General features: G+C 41.3%; 1 protein-coding gene across 1 annotated transcript in view; it reads left to right on the forward strand.

Annotated features, from left to right (window-relative positions):
• Positions 1 to 113: 113 nt before the first annotated feature.
• Positions 114 to 23,149, forward strand: part of LOC121583093 (E3 ubiquitin-protein ligase rnf213-alpha-like) — a 62,839-nt gene continuing 39,803 nt past the window's right edge. Inside the window, exons 1-26 of the mRNA XM_041899306.2 lie at positions 114 to 164; positions 269 to 422; positions 2,312 to 2,440; positions 2,904 to 3,002; positions 3,089 to 3,211; positions 4,215 to 4,389; positions 4,483 to 4,656; positions 4,772 to 4,924; positions 5,170 to 5,753; positions 6,763 to 6,922; positions 7,685 to 7,902; positions 7,994 to 8,131; positions 8,761 to 8,919; positions 9,031 to 10,300; positions 10,783 to 10,964; positions 12,019 to 12,174; positions 12,286 to 15,867; positions 15,948 to 16,072; positions 16,177 to 16,278; positions 16,400 to 16,524; positions 16,704 to 16,826; positions 17,801 to 17,847; positions 17,962 to 18,115; positions 19,356 to 19,491; positions 19,986 to 20,183; positions 22,988 to 23,118. Of these exons, the coding sequence (XP_041755240.2) occupies positions 2,399 to 2,440; positions 2,904 to 3,002; positions 3,089 to 3,211; positions 4,215 to 4,389; positions 4,483 to 4,656; positions 4,772 to 4,924; positions 5,170 to 5,753; positions 6,763 to 6,922; positions 7,685 to 7,902; positions 7,994 to 8,131; positions 8,761 to 8,919; positions 9,031 to 10,300; positions 10,783 to 10,964; positions 12,019 to 12,174; positions 12,286 to 15,867; positions 15,948 to 16,072; positions 16,177 to 16,278; positions 16,400 to 16,524; positions 16,704 to 16,826; positions 17,801 to 17,847; positions 17,962 to 18,115; positions 19,356 to 19,491; positions 19,986 to 20,183; positions 22,988 to 23,118 (8,356 nt within the window). The 5' untranslated portion in view covers positions 114 to 164; positions 269 to 422; positions 2,312 to 2,398. The remainder of the gene's footprint in view (positions 165 to 268; positions 423 to 2,311; positions 2,441 to 2,903; positions 3,003 to 3,088; positions 3,212 to 4,214; positions 4,390 to 4,482; positions 4,657 to 4,771; positions 4,925 to 5,169; positions 5,754 to 6,762; positions 6,923 to 7,684; positions 7,903 to 7,993; positions 8,132 to 8,760; positions 8,920 to 9,030; positions 10,301 to 10,782; positions 10,965 to 12,018; positions 12,175 to 12,285; positions 15,868 to 15,947; positions 16,073 to 16,176; positions 16,279 to 16,399; positions 16,525 to 16,703; positions 16,827 to 17,800; positions 17,848 to 17,961; positions 18,116 to 19,355; positions 19,492 to 19,985; positions 20,184 to 22,987; positions 23,119 to 23,149) is intronic.

Consider the following 23,149-nt stretch of genomic DNA (forward strand, 5'->3'; position numbering starts at 1 on the left):
TAGTTGACGACATTGTATTGTATTGTATTGTATTGTATTGTATTGTATGAATTTTCAAGGTAACACACCAAGTTGGCGCTAACTTAAATGTTCTTTCATGGCCTACAGAATTTCACTGCCACTCTTTCACATATTCAAAACCAACTTAAAGAGCAAAAATACAGGTGATTTGACATACTTGTCTAATTAGTTTGTTTCAATATTGTGTGTGATTGTCAGTTGTTTTGTTTCTTTGATGACCGTTGAAAACTAAACATATTTTTTGCAGTTGTTTCAAAGATGGTTATGGGAGTGAGTGCTTGGAAACAACAGTGCAACTGCTTAAGAAGATATGCAATGGAGTCCGAACATCAAAATTCACAGGCATCCCTGTAGACTGCGTGAGCCTGTTAGCCTCAGTATCAAACTTTTCCCAGTCCAAGGTATGTGGAAATGACATTACTGTTACCATTATTTAAACACGTTCTCTGTGACAAAAAACAACCTGACGACCTGAACATTCTCTTTCACAACAACTATATAAAACAATGCTGGCAATACACTGTCCGGTATTAGAATGACGTTGAACAATTCACTTGTTGAAGACCTAATGTCAGCCCTGGATGCTGATTGGCTGACAGCCGTGGTATACCACGGGTATGACAAAACATTTATTTATACCAGTTTATAATAGCAATAAGGCACCTTGGGGGTTTGTGATATATACCACGGCTAAGGGCTGTGTCCAGGCACTCCGCGTTCCGTCGTGCGTAAAGAACAGCCCTTAGCCGTGGTATATTGGCCATATACCACACCCCCCCGGGCCTTATTGCTTAAATAAATAATAGTATATATCCCCAGCAGTCTTGACTCTCAGAGGTAATGGAGCCAGTGTCTTTAAACCAAAACCATTGGCACCAGTGTCTTTAAACCAAAACCATTGGCACCAGTGTCTTTAAACCAAAACCATTGGCGCCAGTGTCTTTAAACCAAAACCATTGGCACCAGTGTCTTTAAACCAAAACCATTGGCGCCAGTGTCTTTAAACCAAAACCATTGGAGCCAGTGTCTTTAAACCAAAACCATTGGAGCCAGTGTCTTTAAACCAAAACCATTGGCACCAGTGTCTTTAAACCAAAACCATTGGCACCAGTGTCTTTAAACCAAAACCATTGGCACCAGTGTCTTTAAACCAAAACCATTGGCACCAGTGTCTTTAACGGAACCAAAACCATTGGCACCAGTGTCTTTAAACCAAAACTATTGGCACCAGTGTCTTTAAACCAAAACCATTGGCACCAGTGTCTTTAAACCAAAACCATTGGCACCAGTGTCTTTAAACCAAAACCATTGGCACCAGTGTCTTTAAACCAAAACCATTGGCACCAGTGTCTTTAAACCAAAACCATTGGCACCAGTGTCTTTAAACCAAAACCATTGGCACCAGTGTCTTTAAACCAAAACCATTGGCACCAGTGTCTTTAAACCAAAACCATTGGCACCAGTGTCTTTAAACCAAAACCATTGGCACCAGTGTCTTTAAACCAAAACCATTGGCACCAGTGTCTTTAAACCAAAACCATTGGCACCAGTGTCTTTAAACCAAAACCATTGGCACCAGTGTCTTTAAACCAAAACCATTGGCACCAGTGTCTTTAAACCAAAACCATTGGCACCAGTGTCTTTAAACCAAAACCATTGGCACCAGTGTCTTTAAACCAAAACCATTGGCACCAGTGTCTTTAAACCAAAACCATTGGCACCAGTGTCTTTAAACCAAAACCATTGGCACCAGTGTCTTTAAAATCACATTGTGTATTCCTAGTGTTAGTCTACATGTAGACTATGGCCGTGTCCGAATACCCATACTTGCGTTCTAAGGTATGCATTTTAGGTATGCAAAAACATAAAGTTTTATAGTATGTGAAATTTCGAAAATGTAGTATGCTTTAAATGCCAGGATGTCATACTCATTTTGGCTTTTCATCTAGAAGAGGGGGGGTGGGGGGGGCGGGGGGTTGTTCATGAAACCTGATTGTCATATTTATTGGTGGCTTGTATACAAGGATACCATACAATCAATCAAATCTCAAAATCTTAATCACATCACTTTTTATAAACAGATGGATATGATTTAGTTGTTTTAAACTAAGCCTTGTGGTTATGTATTTCCTAAAACCTGACCTGTGAAGTTTTGCACACATCTCCCTCAGACGTTTGCATGAGTCGTGCAATCATTTTCAGAGATATGTGTGAGTTAAGATTCAAACGGTCAAATTTGTAACTTTTTTTTTTTTTATGTAATTTTGAAAATGACTTATTTTTTTAAAAGACGTGTGACGTGGGAGGAGACACTGTTCACTCAAAGGATCTGAGGCTGCTGTCTGAGTCAATCGACATTGTCAGATCCTGGATCAGTATGACCTTCAAAGAGAAGTTACGCGATACCTCAGAGATCAAGGTGAGAGGATTACTCAACTTGTTGTTGCACAGGTTATGGCCACGCGTTTTCATGAGAAGCTACATTGTTAATGCGTTAACATTTTATTTTCATGCAGATATAATGCTTTATTATGATATGTTGTATGTATGAGCCTTTATATTGTATTATAATAAGGATTAGGTCTCTCTTTGTGGTAACATGACTGACTCAAAACAGCTGCTATTTAGTCAGGATTACTCTTATAAGACATTATAAGGGGTCATACATCACAAGTTTCATAATGTATCATACACGCTAAATAAATGTATAATATCTATAAATATAATTGAAGAAGTAGTTAGTGTATTAAGTTCATGTAAGATTCATAGATGCTGTATGTTGTCTCAAAGCAGTTTTTTTTTTTAAATTCAATTTAAAAAGTAAAATTATTATTGTACATTAATTTGTTAACCATGCTCTTCTTATTGGTTATGATTCACAGATGTGGAATAACATAATCTCTCTCAGTTTTGTAAACGGGGATTTCACAAAGAAATGGAGACAAACCTTCTGTACGGATTTAGAGGGCAAACTTAAACAGGTGAGGAACTGCTACAAGTAGCATTGATTAACTCTTATTATTTGTGTCCAGTGGAGATGTCTGATTTGTTAAAAACACATTTTCAGATCTCCTCTCTGGATCAAATAGAGATCTACTGCTCGAAGGTGGAGGAGCTGGATTACTGTCATCCTAATGTGACTTGTAGTATTGAGAAATGTGCTCTTGAAGCTGTCCCCTCATTGTGCCAGGTATGAGTACTCCTCAACTAGTCCAAAAGTCGAAACCTTTGAAACCTCATATTTCCGCTCACTTTTAAATGAACAGGAAAAATGTGTTTAAAGATGTTTGCTGGGGCCTAATGCTTACAGGAATACTTTTGTTGGTAATACATACAGGTAACTGCCGAAAATAATGGAAACACTTGAGTAAATGAGGTTTCTGGCGGCTCTGTTATGGTGTGGGGTGCATTTTCCTGGCATGGTTTAGTTCCACTCAAGGTAAACAGCATTCTGAGTGATCACCTTCAGCCTATGGTGAATCATTTCGATCCTGATGGGAGTGGTCTCTTCCAGGATGACAGTGCCCTCATCCACAGGGCATGTGGTCAATGAATAGTTTGATAAGCATGAAAACGATGTTAATCATGTGTCACCAGATCTTACCCCAATTGAACACTAATGGGAGATTTTGGAGTGGGTCCTGAGACTGTGTTTTCCACCACCATCAACAAAACACCAAATAATGGAATTGTATTTATTTTTTTATTTTACCTTTATTTAACTAGGCAAGTCAGTTAAGAACAAATTCGAATTTACAATGACGGCCTACCCCGGCCAAACCCTCCCCTAACCCGGACAACGCTGTGCCAATTGTGCGCCGCTCCATGGGACTCCCGATCACATCCGGTTGTGATACAGCCTGGGATCGAACCCTGGTCTGTAGTGACGCCTCTAGCACTGCGATGCCTCTCAGGATCCCTCAGGATTTCTAATGGAAGACTGGTGTCGCATCCCTCCAATAGAGTTCCAGATACTTTTAGAATCTATACCAAGGTGCTTTGAAGTTGTTCTGGCAGCTCGTGGTGGCCCAACGCCCTATTAAGACACTTTATATTGGTGTTTCCTTTATTTTGGCAGTTACATAAATAATATCATGAATAATGATTCAATGTAGGCATATGCACATGCTGCATTACCAATGGAAAATAATCTTGAACTAATGTAATTTGAATGATTTTTTTTTCTGGTACAGAGCAAATCAGAGGGACAGCTCTTTGAGAAGTTTCAGATTAACAGGAAGTTTGGGAAACTCATCTCAGCCTTAATCCAGAAAACCTGGCCAAGAGACAGCCATGGAAACAAGGATGAGGCGGTCTTTCAACACCTCATGACTTGGACTGCAGCCAAGAATATATTTGAACTACATGGTACTTACATTAGCCTATTAACCATAATGTAGCTCAGACACTTTGCCAAACACTTAATCATTTACTGTATGACGTTCTTTGTATGCCGTGTAGGTGCTGATGAAAAGCTGATTGAGCAGCTCTCTAAAGAGGCCAAGGTCAAAATTACTGAAGCAATCTCATCCTTCAAAGTCATCTGTAACCAGCTGATCAGTGGAAGCATCAAGATCAAACTGCTCAACGACATCTTAGGAAAGAAAGCGACTTTCACAGAGATGATGGCGATAGGTAATGGAAGGGTTGTTCTATATTTTTGATAGCTTGTGATTGGCTCTGTTTTTCGTGAGGAAATGGGAAAAGTCATAATGACATGAATGAAATGCTTGTTTGGATCTCAATGCAGATTGTCTATCTGTGAATGAGAAATGCAAGAACCGTGCCTCTGTGGCGACGCTCCTCGATTGGAGGTGTGAGGAGGCTAGAGCTGTCAACCATGAGAAGGAGCTGGTGGAAATCTTGCTCACCATGAGCCGTAACCTAAAGGAACACATCACAGGTGTGTGTGTGTGTGTGTGTGTGTGTGTGTGTGTGTGTGTGTGTGTGTGTGTGTGTGTGTGTGTGTGTGGTGTGTGTGTGTGTGTGTGTGTGGTGTGTGTGTGGTGTGTGTGTGGTGTGTGTGTGGTGTGTGTGTGTGGTGTGTGTGTGTGTGTGTGTGTGTGTGTGTGTGTGTGTGTGCATTTGGGAGAATCTGATTGTAATAACAAAAGTCATTTTTGTTTTTATGTTTTTATCTTATCCCAGTTCATTTTGGGGACATGGAAGAGAGACAACTGACCAACATTGAGGACATGACCTTGGACCAGTTCATGGAGGTTCATCCGTTTGACCAGCCCTCGTCTAGAATGCATGGTGTGGTTACATACTTTGATCTTGATGGGAGCATGCGACAGATGGCAGATGTTTGGCACCAGTTTGGAGACAGCCACATATTCAAAATGTTGTGGGAGAAACAGACCAAAGACTTTGCTTCTGAATTTGATTCTTTGGTAACACCAAAGGATGTAACCAATGGCATTTTTCAACCTTGCTACGCTAAATACAAGAAGACCTACGAAGGCCTGAAGAATGGCAGTCTCAAGCTTAAATATGTTGACACCCTCTTCAATGACTACACGGGCAAATATAAAAAGCTGGAAATGGATTTGGACATCATGTGCGGACTTAACAAGTCCGATAACAAACACTGGATCCAGGGAAGGGTCCAGCAGATTGAGCAGTACCACGGGCTTCACTTGGCTGTGAAGTCTGCTCTAGTCATTATGAAGGTCAAGGAGACTCTAAATCTTCAAGGCGACTTCAAGAGCCTTCAGACACTACTAGACATTGTAAGGGCTTACATTTTTGGTGAAAATCTCCCATTTTTTTGTTTTTTTGCACGATTTACTCAAAACCCATAGTGAAATAGATTGACTCAAAATGTGAAATAAGGGATAATCAACGAGGGCGGGGGGGGTCCTGTGTAAATAAACCAACGATGAGAGCCCTGAGTTATATAACGCTTACACCATGACTGCTGTCACAGGAAACAATACTAACAACACACATTTGCTAAAAGTATTCAATTGAAAGAATTCATTGTTATGCCCTTCTGTGAACGTCCACTGGGGATATCTAGCTCGCTAACTATTTATCTAGGTTACATTAAATCTATTTTAACAATGCCAATTACGTTTTTTATTTATTTTTTACTTTGGAAACAGCAGATCAGAGGGAACACGTGGCAACGTTTGACTTTCAGTTTCACCTCTTGGCAATATTGTAGCTGTCTAGACGGAGGTGATTCATGGCTCCTGGACCACAAACCAAATGTGGCAAAAAAAAAATGACAGAGCTTGTCAAATGTAAATGAATGCTAGCTAGCTAAATTAATCGGCCTCCTCTGTCCACGTTGGTCTTGCATTTAAACATATTTGGTTTGTGTAGATGGCAAAGTCGTTTGTAGCTAACATTTATGCTAATGAATATAAGTAAGGTAGGTTTTGTGAATGGATTTTGTACGTACAGTATTTGGACACTTTTTTTTTGTTGGAATTTCTTCATAGCCGTGGAATATAATTTTTTGCCGGGTGTTTATTTGAAAATAATCGACACTGACCAATCATAATAGAATATTCAGCCAAGTTGTGGAAAATGCACATATCTCAAATCAAGCTAGGATTAAGTGTGTGTAAAGTTAGCCCGAAGTGACTCTTCTGACTAAGTGACTTTTCATCTAACATTTTGCTGCATTCACTTTATTTATTTATTGCTTTTAGTTGTTGTACACTACAACATAAACCAGTGGTAACTGAACAACAATGGATCCAGGCACATTCTCTGTTCTTCTGTTCTCAGATTCGAGCAGATGTTAACGAAGAGCACCTTGATCAGATTGACAATGACCTGATGCAGGCCAAGGCAGATCTGGTGGACATCACAGAACCTCGCAGACTGTGTCTCGTGGAACTTGGCCACTCAAAAGATTTTGTCATCTGGGTTAAAGAGGCCCTGAAAGGTAAAGAGGCTAATGGCTAAACATTTTTGTTACTCTAATACAGGGTTTCCCAAACTCTGTCTTTGGGACCCCAAGGGGTGCACGTTTTGGTTTTGGCACTACACTGCTGATTCAAATAATCAACTAATCATCAAGCTTTGATAATTTGAATCCGTGGGGTGTCGAGGACTGAGTTTAAGAAACACTGCTCTGATACCGTAATTTTCGGACTATAAACCGCGCCTTTTTTTCCAATTTTTTCGACTCTGCGGCTTATATAACGGTGCGGCTAATCTATGGATTTTTACAGCTAACGGCCACTAGAAGACCTCCTAAATCTATGGATTTTACAGGTTACAGTCCACCAACTTTAACTCTATGGGCTCTATGACCGGTCCGCGGCCCCCACCTTTAAGCGGCGGGCTCCAGCAGGAAAAGCTGGAGGCCGGAAAAGAGTGAGACAGGTAGCGCGCAAATAGTAAAAGTGGAACCGAGAGTGGTACGAGAGACAGAACGAGAGACAGAACGAGAGCAAGACAGACAGACATTACGAGAGCGAGACAGTTTGTCTCTTTCCCGACAATCCCCTCTGTGCACGAACCCTTACATATGGTAATTAAACATTAAAACACCTGCGGCTTATAGTCCAGTGCGGTTTATATATGTACACATCATTCAATTTAGCTGCTGCGGCTTATACTCCGGTGCGCCTTATAGTGCGGAAAATACGGTACTTAGAAAAATCTGTAAAATATATCTGCATTGATTATATTTATGTTACAGATATCAATGAGCTGAAAGTCTTTGTTGACCTGGCCTCCATCTCTGCTGGGGAGAATGATCTTGATGTGGACCGTGTGGCCTGTTTCCACGATGCCGTTCATGGATACTCCCCATTGCTCTTCGAGCTGAAGCAAGATTCTGGTTTTCAGACCGTTAAAGAGGGGATGAAGAAGCTCTGGAGAACATTGGATAATGATTGCAACCTCCCAAAGAAGCTGGTGAGATGAACATTTTAACATAGAAAACTATCATTTTAATAATCCATCAATAGCATCCAATGTCCATGACTCTTAATTCTCTGTTTTGAAGCATGACACAGCACGACACTTGGAGTGGTTGAAAACTGTGAAGGATTTCCATGGGTCTGTGGAGCTGTCCTCCATCTCCTTAGCCACCGCCATTAACAAAAAGGGCATCTACACCATCAGTGCACAGAACCAAAAGAAGGTAGACAATATTACCATGCAATATACTGTATGGACAACATTTTCGTCAAAAGACTACATATCTGCTATGTGATTTATGTTCTATCTTATCCTAAACAATGTCCGTGAGATGGAGGCACGTTTTTTTACATGGTGCAATTATCAGGTGAAGTATTCGCCACTACCTGCTATCTGTATAGGCATTATGTTGTACATCAAGATCTCCGATAAGATGATATGCACAAATAAAATGCCCACGGACCAATGAGCATAAATGTGACTTTCCTGAATTGGAAAAGGAATGTCCATTTTTAAGAATGTTGTGGGAATATCTTTTAAGTAATATAGATACATTATTCTGTGGACATTCTGAAACATCAAGGGAATATTCTGTGAAATTTTAAAATTAACATTGTTTAAACATCATAAACAACTGGACAGATTTTGTGTTTTAGGAACCGGTCTTACGTAATGACCCACAGCCTAATTAATGTGCCCGCAACCTACTTACATGTTTTGGAAATGTTTAGAGAACACAAACATTTCAGTGTTCAGTCAACATTTTGTCAACATACCCAAGTTGCAACAGTTTGTGAAAAGCAATGAGAACAGTAAAATGTATCCCTGTGTGTTGCTGTTTCTTCATCAAAGTTGAGTCTTGAGACTGCCCTGAAGCTGCAAATCTCCGAGGAGCATGGAGAGGAGCAGGAGATGCGCTCCTACTCACTGGAGGACCTGCGGGATCTGCAAAACAAACTCATGCTCATGTCTGGTAAAGGGGACCAGTCTGAGGTGAACCACTTTTCAGAGGTAGATATCAGTATTTTATATGTTTCAGATACTACTTGTAACGTTGTTCAACCAGAAGGAACATTTTGGTATTTTTAGTTATAATTGAGCACTTCGTGTTGATTTTCTTAGGTTTTCGCCAGTGTCCAGAGATTGGCTGTGGCATTCATTGCCCTGTTTACAGCTGGGAACCCCCTGTTCCGAAACTGGGAAGCCAACATCGACTGTAGTTCACTCAGTGAGGAGGCCGGCATCACCGTGGACTTCCACCTGGGCAGTGTTGTCGGTGTGATTACGGTGGAGGGCAACATCGTGGATCAGCTTCCTGAGCTGTGCAGGAAGATGGAGAAGTGTCTGAAGTACTGGAATGACTTTATGGACAAACAGAGATCCCACCATTACTACCTGAACTACTACACCGCAGAGCAGATAGTCTACCTGTGCAGTAAGCTGACTCAGCAAAATGTGGCCAATTTTGAAGACCAAGTTCTCATGATGCTCTCTTTTGTCAAACCCAACTGCACAGCCTCTGATCTGAGGCAGTCCTGCCATGCACTGCAAAGTGAGATCCTCGCCAAACCATCAGAGCGAAATGAGGAAATTGACTTTCAGACCTTTGTTGAAGTGTCGAGCAGCGGAGAGAGAGGTCCAGATTTTATGGATCGCTTTACCGATAACCTGCCAAGTCTCATCAAACAAGAAATTGGCTCAGGAAAAGTGAATCTGATTTGGAATGCTTACATGAGAGACATGAAGAACTTTCTTCCAGACACTCTTGATGTCAGAAGCTTTGGAAGATTCTTAGAAATATTGGCCAACAAAGAGGAAAACAAATTTTGCCCAAAAATGTGGAGCAAAAAACCTATTCAACGGGATCTGTCCAAGGGCCTTGCTACGGGGACCCCAAACCTCATTGTTTGCCCACACGATGAGATCCTGACATCTTGCATCTCCATTTACATGAGTAGCAAATGTGAGCCATTGCCTACGTATGATGAGGTCCTACTGTGTAACTCCTCCACACCTTATGAGCAAGTGGAGCTGTTCGTCAGGCGCTGTCTCACCCCAGGCTACAGAGGACAGAAGATCTACACCATGCTTTACGGGGATCAGCTGAGTTATGAAGTGAGCTCCAAAATTGAGAGATTTTTCAAGAGTATCGAAATGCAGAGCCGGAAAGACTACAGGCTTGTGATCATCTGCAGTTTGGATCGAGAGCACGCCTACCTTCCCTCAGCCTTCAGCCAGTACAGGTTACACATGGTGCCCCAGGAGCCACTGATCATGATTCAGCGTTACCTGAACAGACACTATACGGTCCCAGCGGATCAGACCAGTGCTGCTGCTGTATTCAAAGACCGACAGTTTGTTGGAGTTGTGTCGTCCGAAAGAGCTGGAGTTGGTCAGTATATTTTTGTAGACGTTTCCGCCTGTAAATAGTGCAATATGTAGATAATGTCTGCAGAAGTAAATAATGTATTGAAGCGACATTAACCCGACATCTAGCGACCTCATCAAGAGGTTTGGACGGTTAAGGTGTTGGCTTGGCAGTTGCTGGACCCGGGTTGAAGTCCCGGTCGGGGATACTCCCAGAATTTGATACAGGAAAATGTGTCACTAATTAGTATTACAAACAATCATTTCACACACATCCCTTTACAGATGTTTGTTTAAGGGTTATGATAAAGTAAGGAAGTAGAGCCAAGTCAGATACTTCTAAGCTGTTTTTCTTTAAAAAAACACAAGGAAATTGAAACTGTCGCTAAAATGCTACATGTAGCTCCTGAAAATGTTTTTGATTGACTAATTTGTCTTTATTTAAAATGCCTAACACTTCAGCTTGTTTGGTTCCTCTGACTAATAACATGATGTTGACACTTTCAGGTAAATCCCTTTATATCAAGAGGCTATTTGAAAAACTGAAGGACAACTTCATGAAGTCTGCACTGCTGAAATGCATTCGCTTGATCAAGCCAACGGTTGATGAAAATGCCATTCTTCAGTCTCTTCTCAACAGCCCTGAGAAGAAGGAGCTGACCATCTTCCATTTTGATGTCACATCTACGGTAATTATATCTGGTGGTATTGATTTAAAGCTAGTTAGGTTTGCTGATGTGGAAAAATGAAAAATTGTGCCACTGACATTATTGATTATTATAACATTATTGATTTAACATTATTTGATCAAGTTTATTGCAGACAATGACCCTTATCCTAGTTATGGTCTTATTTTGAAAAAGCAGTTTGCATGCACCCTTAAATTCAACAACCGCCAATATTCCTGTATAAACGATGAACAGAATATCCCTAATAAACCCTGTAACCTAAGGCCACAACAAATGAGTCACTGGTAGTGGTTCAACAGGCACCTTACAATTTGCGTTGTAGACTTTAGGAAATAATTTTCAGGCGATTTCCCACAGCAACCATTTGTGTGAATTGCCTGCTAGCCTTTAGTTTTGATCTATGATGTTTTCACATTAAACACTTATTTAATACAAACGGTGAATTGTAAAAGATGTTGGACTACAATAAATCTAACTTTCAGGACAGACGAAAGCTGAGCAACTGCTAGGTAGGGAGTTCTGACGACCCTCTGAACTCCTGTAGTACCTGAGCCGCAAGGCAAAACACACAATTGACGGCTCATGTCGTTCTCACAGTTACTGGTCCTAATGGCCATGGCTAGCGCTCTTGACAACAACGCTCTTGACAACAGCGCTCTTGACAACAGCGCTCTTGACAACAACGCTCTTGACAACAACGCTCGGTGTGAGGTAATGGGTCCACTACCGAAACTGTGTATTATGATAGGAGGATTTGGTAAGAATAAGCATGACTCTCGCTCACACTTAAAAATCTTGATGCTTCAGATATCCGATCCGAATTAAAAAATCATGACGTTTCGGACGTCCCAACCCTACACTATGATCTTAGGACTTCACAACAATCGTTAAAATTTGTCAGCAAAAATAATTGGGGTGAAATCGTAGTGTATACCCGGCATAAAACAGCAGAAGTTCTCGAGATGCTTGAATCTACTTTTAACTTAATTACATTTTAGTATTTTTTTGTAAATTCCTTTACTCTCATTATTATTTTTTATGCAATGTTCAACAGGTGCAGAAGGGTCTTGATGAATGTCTGTTTAAACTGCTGGTCCTGGGCTATTTGATGGATTCTGAGGGAAGAATGTGGAAATGCAGCAACAAGCAGTTGTATGTGATTGAGATTCTACAGTCTACAGTAAACCAGCTCAGAAATGAACCAACAACGGTATGCTTTTTTTAAAGACTATCAATGTTAATTTGTTATCAGAGACTGTCGTCAATGTACGTGTCATTTCTTGATTTTCTTAAATCACACGTCTCCCCTCTCTTTTTACAGAAAGCACCTGTCAACTTTACCTTCCTGGATGTGTTCCCAAACATCTTCTGCCGCCCACCCAACGAGATTCTAGAACTGGGAATGAGGATGCAACAGGATCCCTCCATTACGAAGCCTGAAGACCCACTTATGGATGACCAAGAGTTCAAGAGTGACGCTTACCAACGACCATACCAATATCTGACACGATCCCATAATCACATCAACTTGGACAGATTTATGTACAGTGGAGTTGAAGGGACCCATGTGAAATGTCTACAGTTGCTCCTTCTGTACTGTGGAATTAAGGACCCCTCATGGGCAGAGTTGAGGAATTTTACATGGTTCCTAAACCTTCAGCTGCGAGACTGTGAAACGTCCGTCTTCTGTGATGCCTCTATCACCGGGGACACTCTTCAGGGATTCAAGAACTTTGTGGTGGACTTCATGATTCTGATGGCCAAGGATTTCGCCACTCCTTCACTCAGCATCTCAGACCAGAGCCCTGGGAAGCGGCAGATCGACCTAACTGGAAAACAAGAAGAAGACCTGGCACCATTCCGGATCAGAAAGAGATGGGAGTCAGAACCACATCCCTACATCTTCTTCAATGGCGACCACATGTCAATGACCTTCATTGGCTTTCACCTTCAGCCCAATAAAGAAAACTGGGTAGATGCTGTTGATCCATCCACAGGGAGTGTGATCAAAAGGAACATCATGACAAAAAAACTGTTTGACGGCCTGACTCTACAGAGAGTCCCTTTCAACATTGATTTTGATGAACTGTCGAGACAGGATAAAATTGAATACATTTGCAATGTTATGGGAATCCACCAGCATCTTGATCCTGATGAAACATATGAGCTAACAACTGACAATGTATTGAAGATGCTGGCAATTATCATGCGGTTCAGGTGCAGCATCCCTGTTGTAATCATGGGGGAGACAGGGTGTGGGAAAACGAGACTCATCAACTTCCTCTGTGAACTACAGAAGAGAGCAGTGACCACTCAGAATATGAAGCTAGTCAAAGTGCATGGAGGAACTAGCTCAGACATGATTTACACCAATGTCAGAGAGGCAGAAGCCATTGCTTATAACAACAAACAACGCTATGGCTTTGATTCTGTTCTCTTCTTTGATGAAGCCAACACAACAGACGCCCTCAGCAGTATTAAGGAGGTCATATGTGATCATACTGTAGAAGGAGAACCTTTGCAATCCCAATGTGGCTTGCAAATTATTGCTGCATGCAACCCTTACAGAAAGCACACAGATGAGATGATTCACAGATTGGAGTCAGCTGGCCTAGGATACAGAGTCCGAGCTGAAGAGACAGACGAAAAGCTGGGGTCCATCCCTCTCCGTCAGTTGGTGTACCGAGTCCAGGCCTTGCCCCCAAGCATGATCCCTCTGGTGTGGGACTTTGGACAGCTCAATGATCACACTGAAAAAATGTACATCAAGAAAATTGTCAAGAGGGTGGTTCAGACCAACATGATCAAGATGGCCTATGCAAGGTGGATCACCAATGTCATGTCTGCTTCACAGAGGTACATGCGGAAAAGGAAAGATGAATGTAGCTTTGTAAGTCTGAGGGATGTGGAGCGTTGCATGCAAGTTTTTGTCTGGTTTTACAAAAACCATAAGATGCTACTTGCTTGTCTGTGGGAGTTTGAGAGAAATCAAAATGCAGAGAGGTGTAAACGAATCCAAAGAGATCCAGTCTTGTGGTCTCTGGTGATGGCGGTGGGAGTGTGTTACCACGCCTCATTGGAAAACAAAGAAGAGTACAGACAAAAGATCTGCAAGTATCTCACTGAAACATACACCCCATTGAAAGTGATGCAGGAAATCTCACTCATGCAGGATCTTCTCCTGAGTGGAGTGCCGCTGGGGGAAACAATTGCACGAAACAATGCTCTGAAAGAGAACATCTTCATGATTGTTATCTGCATTGAGCTAAGAATCCCTCTCTTCTTGGTAGGGAAACCTGGGAGTTCTAAATCTCTGTCTAAAACCTTGGTAGCAGATGCCATGCAGGGTCAAGCTGCGCACTCTGACCTCTACAAAAGACTGAAGCAGATTCACCTGGTGTCCTTCCAGTGCAGCCCTCACTCCACACCAGAGGGCATCATCAACACATTCAAGCAATGTGCACGTTTCCAGGAGGGAAAGAACTTGAAGGAGTACATATCAGTGGTGGTGCTGGATGAAATTGGATTGGCTGAGGACTCTCCCAAAATGCCCCTGAAAACCCTCCATCCTCTGCTAGAAGAGGGATGCATTGATGATGAGCCGCTACCACACAAGAAGGTTGGATTCATTGGCATTTCCAACTGGGCTTTGGACCCCGCGAAGATGAACAGAGGGATTTTTGTTTCACGCGGTGACCCTGACGAGAAGGAGCTGATTGAGAGTGCAAAAGGCATATGCTCGTCTGACACAATGATTTTGGAGAAAGTCAGAGATTTCTTTCAACCCTTTGCCAGGGCCTACCTAAACATCAGCCCAGAAAAAGGCAAAGGTTTCTTTGGTTTGCGTGACTACTACAGCTTAATCAAGATGCTTTTTGCAGTTACCAAGGCCTCAGAGCAGATCCCTAGTGCAGAGAAGATTGTGGAGGCGGTACTAAGGAACTTCAGTGGAAGAGATGATGTGGACGCAGTCACGGTCTTCACCGAAACGCTTAAGATCAATCCAAATCTGGAGAGGATCAGTACCATTGAGCTTGTGAGACAAAACATCTCCGCTCAGGAGGAAGACTGCCGCTATTTGCTGCTACTGACCAAAAACTATGCAGCCTTACAGATCCTGCAGCAGACCTTTTTCTCAGAGAGCTGCCAGCCTGAGATTATCTTTGGGTCCAGCTTCCCCAAGGACCAAGAGTACACCCAGATCTGCCGCAACATCAACCGCATCAAGATCTGCATGGAAACCGGTCGAACCGTCGTGCTCCTGAACTTGCAGAACCTATATGAAAGTCTCTACGATGCTCTCAACCAATACTACGTCTGCTTAGGAGGACAAAAGTATGTTGACCTGGGACTGGGGACCCATCGTGTCAAATGCAGAGTGCACAAAGACTTCAGGCTCATTGTCATTGAGGATAAAGAGGTGGTCTACAACCAGTTTCCGATCCCTCTCATCAACAGGCTTGAGAAGCATTACCTGGACATCTATACTGTCCTTAGTAAAGAACAAAAGGAAATTGTTGCAGACTTGGAGAGATGGGTTGGGCAGTTTGTAGATCTTCGACAAAGCTTAACTGCACCACAAACCTACAAGTACCAACCTCCTGATGTTTTCATTGGCTTCCATGCGGACACGTGTGCCTCGGTGGTTCTTCAAGTGACCGAGAAACAGAGGGGAGACATGGACATCCCAGACCAACAAAGAAGAGTACTAGATGAGGCCAAACTCATCCTGGTGAACTGTGCCACTCCAGACTCTGTGGCTCGTCTGGACTGCACAGGGCTCTCTAAAGTGGAGAGTGAACATCTGACCGGGTTCTACTATGAAGAGAGGAAGCACAGCTCTTTGGCTGACTTTGTCTGTCACACACAACAGGTTGAGCAGAGCCCTTCCTGCTTCACAGAGGTAATTAGTTGTAGTTGAATTTGTACAGTACATTTTACGTCTTATTTATCCACTCCTAATTTTTATCTTAACTTCCCCAGGTGACGACATTTTCCAGACTGTTGACAGAATCGGATATTGGACCGCTGAAGGAGGTGGTACACAATGTAGAGCTTCTGTCACTGCAGCAGTTTGACACAGAGCTCTCTTTCCGCAAGAAGATCAGGTTTATTTATTTTAAATGTTTTAGCCTGTACATCATATATTTTGTGTGTTCCCCCCCCCAGTTATTTGGACAGATTGAAAAAATATATATATTTTTTTATCTAGGGAATTTCTGACGCCTGGAAATGCATCAAGCAATAAACTACTCATTATTCAGTCAGATTTGGATGAAGCATCCCACAATGCAAGTGTCATTGCGTCTGCAAAGTAAAGTGAATCTAATTTCATAAATATCTGCTTACTAAATGAAAACTAAGGTCAATCTAATTTCATAAATATCTGTGACTAAATGAGATACTATCTGAGAAACATGTTTCATTGTATTCAGGTACTCTGCCATAAATGAAATCAACAAATCAGAACAAGAGGAGATTGAAGGCAAGGTGTTGGTCTACTTCATCACCAAACTGTTAAGGTCGGAGAGTGGGACTTCCTTTGTTGGATTTCATGGAGGTGAGATACAAGTATTTCGCTACACCCGCAATAACATCTGCTAAATATGTGTATTTGACCAATAACATTTGATTTGATCTTCTACATGCAGCTTTAAAGCCTGTTGATATAACATTTGCAATTTATAACATGGAATCGGAAAGTGTCAATAAAATTCTATTGGTCATTTTCTGCAATAGGTCCCTGGAGGTCAGTTCATATTGATGACCTCAGAAGATCCAAAGATATTGTGTCAGATATCAGAGTCTTGCGAAACCTTGCCATCTGTCAACTGTTTGAGGAAAGGCAGGCTCAGCCTCAAGGTAACAAAAGCTGTGTGTGATTTTATGTAAATGCCTGGCTATGAAAAGCCTACTGACATTGAGTACGGTTACATGCACACAATAATGCGATTATTGTGGATAGTCAGATTAATATAATAGTTTGTTTAAAACGTTTACATGCTTTGCAAGAAGAACGATTTCCCTAATAATCTTGTTTACATGGACACATCTGAAATCGGACATATAAAGTTTGTATGTGAAAACTACTTCTAAGACTCATACATTCAGTTGTTCCGAAGGGAGGCTCTCGGCTGGTGCTAGCACATGAGCAGATCAAACACACCGCTGGAACACCCATGAAGGTGTTTACATGTCCTAATAATTCTAAAGACTGCTCAGAAAACCAGGTGTTTTAAATCGGCGTATGCTTACTTAGATTTTGACCTTACACCAATTAAGATAAGGTGTTCACATGACTGTTGCATAATCTGCCTACTGCCATAAACAGTTTAATATGGAATTATTTGTGTGCATGTAAACGTACTCATTGACTCCTGAGGTGCTGACCTGTTGCATCCTCTATAGCAGGGTCAGGTAATGGTTATTATCTGACCCTGCTGGTCATCGCTGAACGTCTTGAATGTGTTGAATAAAGACAAGGCCTTAATGGCCACATGTACTCTTAAATCTCCATCCAGCACAGCCAGAAGAGGACTGGCCACCCCTCAGAACCTGGTTCCTCTCTAGGTTTTCTTACTAGGTTCCTGCCTTTCTAGGGAGTTTTTCCCCAGCCACTGTGCTTCTGCATCTGCATTGGTTGTTCTTTAGGGTTTTAGGCTGGGTTTCCGTAAAGCACGTAGTGACGACTGCTCATGGAAGAAGAGCAAAGTAGACAACGTATAAATACATGATGTCATCCCATGTCAGGAAGGACTAACTGAAATCTAAACACTACCCCTAAAAAGTTTATATGTTGACCTACAATTACACAAATGTTCTTATATTGTGGGCAGGTTTGGATGACATGTATTCTGGGACAGATCAACTTGAAGACCAAACAGTGAGTAATATCCAAATTCATCTACAATTTGATAGATCATGCATACATGTCTTTTTTTTTTTTTTTTTTTTTTTGGAGCACCTTCATGTTCCTTGGGCTCTCTACCTTCTGCAGTGCTGGGAGGATGTCCTGGACACTACGCTGCTTGTGCGTAGCTGCGTTCAGAGCGCGGTGGGCATGCTCCGAGACCAGATGGAGGGTGGGTTCCGCAACATCAGGAGAGTTGAGATCCTGCTGACTCTCCTGACTGACAACGACGAAATAAGAGGTAGTAAGGTTGAGCGACAGCTATTCCATAGTTGTAGTAATGCAATCCATTCACATGAATCCAACTCTTTCTATTCCATAGTTGTAGTAATGCAATCCATTCACATGAATCCAACTCTTTCTATTCCATAGTTGTAGTAATGCAATCCATTCACATGAATCCAACTCTTTCTATTCCATAGTTGTAGTAATGCAATCCATTCACATGAATCCAACTCTTTCTATTCCATAGTTGTAGTAATGCAATCCATTCACATGAATCCAACTCTTTCTATTCCATAGTTGTAGTAATGCAATCCATTCACATGAATCCAACTCTTTCTATTCCATAGTTGTAGTAATGCAATCCATTCACATGAATCCAACTCTTTCTATTCCATAGTTGTAGTAATGCAATCCATTCACATGAATCCAACTCTTTCTATTCCATAGTTGTAGTAATGCAATCCATTCACATGAATCCAACTCTTTCTATTCCATAGTTGTAGTAATGCAATCCATTCACATGAATCCAACTCTTTCTATTCCACAGTTGTAGTAATGCAATCCATTCACATGAATCCAACTCTTTCTATTCCATAGTTGTAGTAATGCAATCCATTCACATGAATCCAACTCTTTCTATTCCATAGTTGTAGTAATGCAATCCATTCACATGAATCCAACTCTTTCTATTCCATAGTTGTAGTAATGCAATCCATTCACATGAATCCAACTCTTTCTATTCCATAGTTGTAGTAATGCAATCCATTCACATGAATCCAACTCTTTCTATTCCACAGTTGTAGTAATGCAATCCATTCACATGAATCCAACTCTTTCTATTCCACAGTTGTAGTAATGCAATCCATTCACATGAATCCAACTCTTTCTATTCCACAGTTGTAGTAATGCAATCCATTCACATGAATCCAACTCTTTCTATTCCATAGTTGTAGTAATGCAATCCATTCACATGAATCCAACTCTTTCTATTCCATAGTTGTAGTAATGCAATCCATTCACATGAATCCAACTCTTTCTATTCCACAGTTGTAGTAATGCAATCCATTCACATGAATCCAACTCTTTCTATTCCATAGTTGTAGTAATGCAATCCATTCACATGAATCCAACTCTTTCTATTCCATAGTTGTAGTAATGCAATCCATTCACATGAATCCAACTCTTTCTATTCCATAGTTGTAGTAATGCAATCCATTCACATGAATCCAACTCTTTCTATTCATGTTTACGAACAGCTGAATTTCTGAGAATTCTAAAGAGACGTCTGCACTCCTTACTGGCAACCCGTGAAAAAAACACTACCTTAACAAAAAACTGGGTCATTACTGAGGCTTCCAACATTGATGCTTTGCATGAGGGGGGGACATTTAGGTGAGTGAGCACTATTCACCAGTGAATTGAGAGACAAACCCCATCCATATGCTTGTCGTGCTTGTGAAACATGTATAAATATTATCTCCCGAGTGGCGCAGTGGTCTAAGGCACTGCATCGCAGTGCTAACTGTGCCACTAGAGATCCCGGTTCGAATCCAGGCTCTGTCGCAGCTGGCCGCGACCGGGAGACCCATGGGGCGGCGCGTAATTGGCCCAGCGTCGTCCAGGGTAGGGGAGGGAATGGCCGGCAGGGATGTAGCTCAGTTGATAGAGCATGGCGTTTGCAACGCCAGGGTTGTGGGTTCGATTCCCACGGGGGGCCAGTATAAAAAAAATATGTATTCACTAACTGTAAGTCGCTCTGGATAAGAGCGTCTGCTAAATGACTAAAATGTAAAATGTATTTACTGGGGAAAACAATTTCCTAGACTAGAATAACACAATGTAGCTGTTACTCAGTGGCCTACTAAGCTAGTTTTGTGCTTTAACAGACAAACCCTATGGAAGCGAGTTCAGGCGGTGGTCATTCCACTTTTGGCACAGCTGGTTTCTGTCATTGACCGTGATGGTAATCTAGACCTCCTGCTGGACACCAACTCTGGAGAGACAATCAAAAAATTGTGGTTAGACATCTTTGGGGACGACAAACTACTTGATTTCCCCTTTCCCTGTGCTAGTGTGGACAACAAGTAAGTGGCCTCAGTGTTAAGGACCATTTTATTTGTCTTCTGTATGGTCTTATTCAGTGTGAAGATTTTACATTTTTTATTTACATTTTCGAAAGAAAAACAATGTGAATTGGAAGACGTATTAATCACATTAATCAGTATGTTCTTCGTCTCGGCACCCAGAACCAAATCTTGTGTGAGTGTCTGTCTCTGCTCAGCTGCTTATAAATGTTTATTTAGCTCATCCTACATCCTCTATACAGTATATTGGCTATTTGTATTCATTTACTCACCATGGCTGGTCTATAACCTGCAGTACCGGTCAAAAGTTTTAGAACACCTACTCATTCAAGGGTTTTTCTTTATTTTTTACTATTTTCTACATTGTAGAATAATAGTGAAGACATCAAAACTATGAAATAACACATGTGGAATCATGTAATAACCAAAACAAGTGTTAAACAAATCAAAATATGTTTTATATTTGAGATTCTTCAAAGTAGTACCCTTTTCCTTGATGACAGCTTTTCACACTCTTGGCATTCTCTCAACCAGCTTCGTGAGGTAGTCACCTGGAATGCATTTCAATTAACAGGTGTTCTTTGTTAAAAGTACATTTGTGGAATTTCTTTCCTTCTTAATGTGTTTGAGCCAATCAGTTGTGTTGTGACAAGGTAGGGTTGGTGTACAGAAGATAGCCCTATTTGGTAAAAGACCAAGTCCATATTATGGCAAGAACAGCTCAAATAAGCAAAGAGAAACGACAGTCCATCATTACTTTAAGACATGTAGGTCAGTCAATACGGAACATTTCAAGAACTTTGAAAGTTTCTTCAAGTGCAGTCGCAAAAACCATCAAGCGCTATGATGAAACTGGCTCTCGTGATGACCGCCACAGGAAAGGAAGACCCAGAGTTACCTCTGCTGCAGAGGATAAGTTCATTAGTTACCAGCCTCAGAAATTGCAGGCCAAATAAATGCTTCACAGAGTTCAAGTAACATCTCAACATCAACTGTTCAGAGGAGACTGCGTGAATCAGGCCTTCATGGTCAAATTGCTGCAAAGAAACCACTACTAAAGGACACCAATAAGAAGAAGAGACTTGCTTGGGCCAAGAATCAGAAGCAATGGACATTAGACCGGTGGAAATGTGTCCTTTGGTCTGGAGTCCAAATTGGAGATTTTTGGTTTCAACCGCCGTGTCTTTGTGAGACGCAGTGTAGATGAACGGATGATCTCCGCATGTGTAGTTCCCACCGTGAAGAATGGAGGAGGAGGTGTGATGATGTGGGAGTGCTTTGCTGGTGACCTTGTTTGTGATTTATTTAGAATTCAAGGCACACTTAACTAGCATGGCTACCACAGCATTCTGCAGCGATACGCCATCCCATCTGGTTTGCGCTTAGTGGGACTATCATTTGTTTTTCAACAGGACAATGACCCAACATACCTCCTGGCTGTGTAAGAGCTATTTGACCAAGAAGGAGAGTGATGGAGTGCTGCATCAGATGACCTGGCCTCCACAATCACCCGACCTCAACCTAATTGAGATGGTTTGGGATAAGTCGGACCGCAGATTGAAGGAAAAGCAGCCAACAAGTGCTCAGCATATGTGGGAACTCCTTCAAAACTATTGGAAAAGCATTCCAGGTGAAGCTGGTTGAGAGAATGCCAAGAGTATGCAAAGCTGTCATCAAGGCAAAGGGTGGCTACTTTGAAGAATGAAATATAAATATACATTTGATTTGTTTAACACTTTTTTTGGTTACTACATGATTCCATATGTGTTATTTCATAGTTTTGATGTCTTCACTATTATTCTACAATGTAGAAAATAGTAAAAAATAAAGAAAAACCCTTGAATGAGTAGGTGTGTCCAAAGGTTTGACTGGTACTGTAATTTTTATATTATTTTTACCAGGTGTCCAGACACTTAAAAATAAAATATCACTTGATTTTGAGAAACTTACCCCACCAGCGATAGACTTCCTCAGGCTTGTTTTGCAGTATGGGGGCTAAAAGGCTCCTAAAAGGCTCCTAAAAGGCTCCTAAATCACCAAAATATGTCCTTTTAGAAACCGCAACACTCTCAGTATAGTGATGCAGGTCTTTTTAGATGTTGTACACATGAAATTGTGTCATTCCTAACTTTATCCGAAACGTTATATTCCCATTTTGTTGAACTCGAGCGATATGTTTTCCGTGTGCGAGCATGCGCATTCCTTCTCGTTCCCATTGTGGTGATAGTAATGAGGAAAGTTTTGAATTGGAATTTGGTTTACTTTCTGAATTGAAATGGAATTGATCCCAACTCTGGAATGCATGACACAGTGCATTAGCCTCTCTGCTTGTTCTATTCCTGCTAAAACGGATTCAGACTGGCACCAAGTCAGTACCCTATTCTTAGGGTTGTTAATATCCAGAAATATTTAAGCGATTCTATGTTCCTGGATTTGGAAATCGATTCCAAGAGGTACAAACACGTTCACACAAGTATAATAATATGTATTTGTTATTTATAGCAAAAGCAATTCAGATTTGGATTGAAGATATACAATTTCTACCTAAAGCATATGCCATCATCAAAATTGCACAAAACCAACAAAAAAATTATTATAATAATCACAAAACCTGAAATTTGATAGAAAGTACCATTTTTAAAGTGGCAGGAATCAATTTCTATGAAAAATAATCGATTCCTCGTGAAGGAGTCGATTCTGATTCCCACTACTGTTAGGAATCGGGGAATCGACTATTTTTGGAAATGACTCCCTGCCCTGCGTATTATTTAATTCCATTGTAAATCACCCTCCCCTTGTCCCAGTTCTGCGTCTAAGACCATCCTGGTCCAGAATAACATCCCAATAGACAAGAATATCAGCTGTATCATGCCCTTCAGCTGGAAGATCAAGGACTACCTGGATGAACTTTGGATTTATGCTCTACAACATGAAGGTAGTAGATCATAACATATCCGGGGGGGTCA

The sequence above is a fragment of the Coregonus clupeaformis genome, chromosome 15 (genome assembly GCF_020615455.1).
Source record: "Coregonus clupeaformis isolate EN_2021a chromosome 15, ASM2061545v1, whole genome shotgun sequence".
NCBI classification, from domain to species: domain Eukaryota; kingdom Metazoa; phylum Chordata; class Actinopteri; order Salmoniformes; family Salmonidae; genus Coregonus; species Coregonus clupeaformis.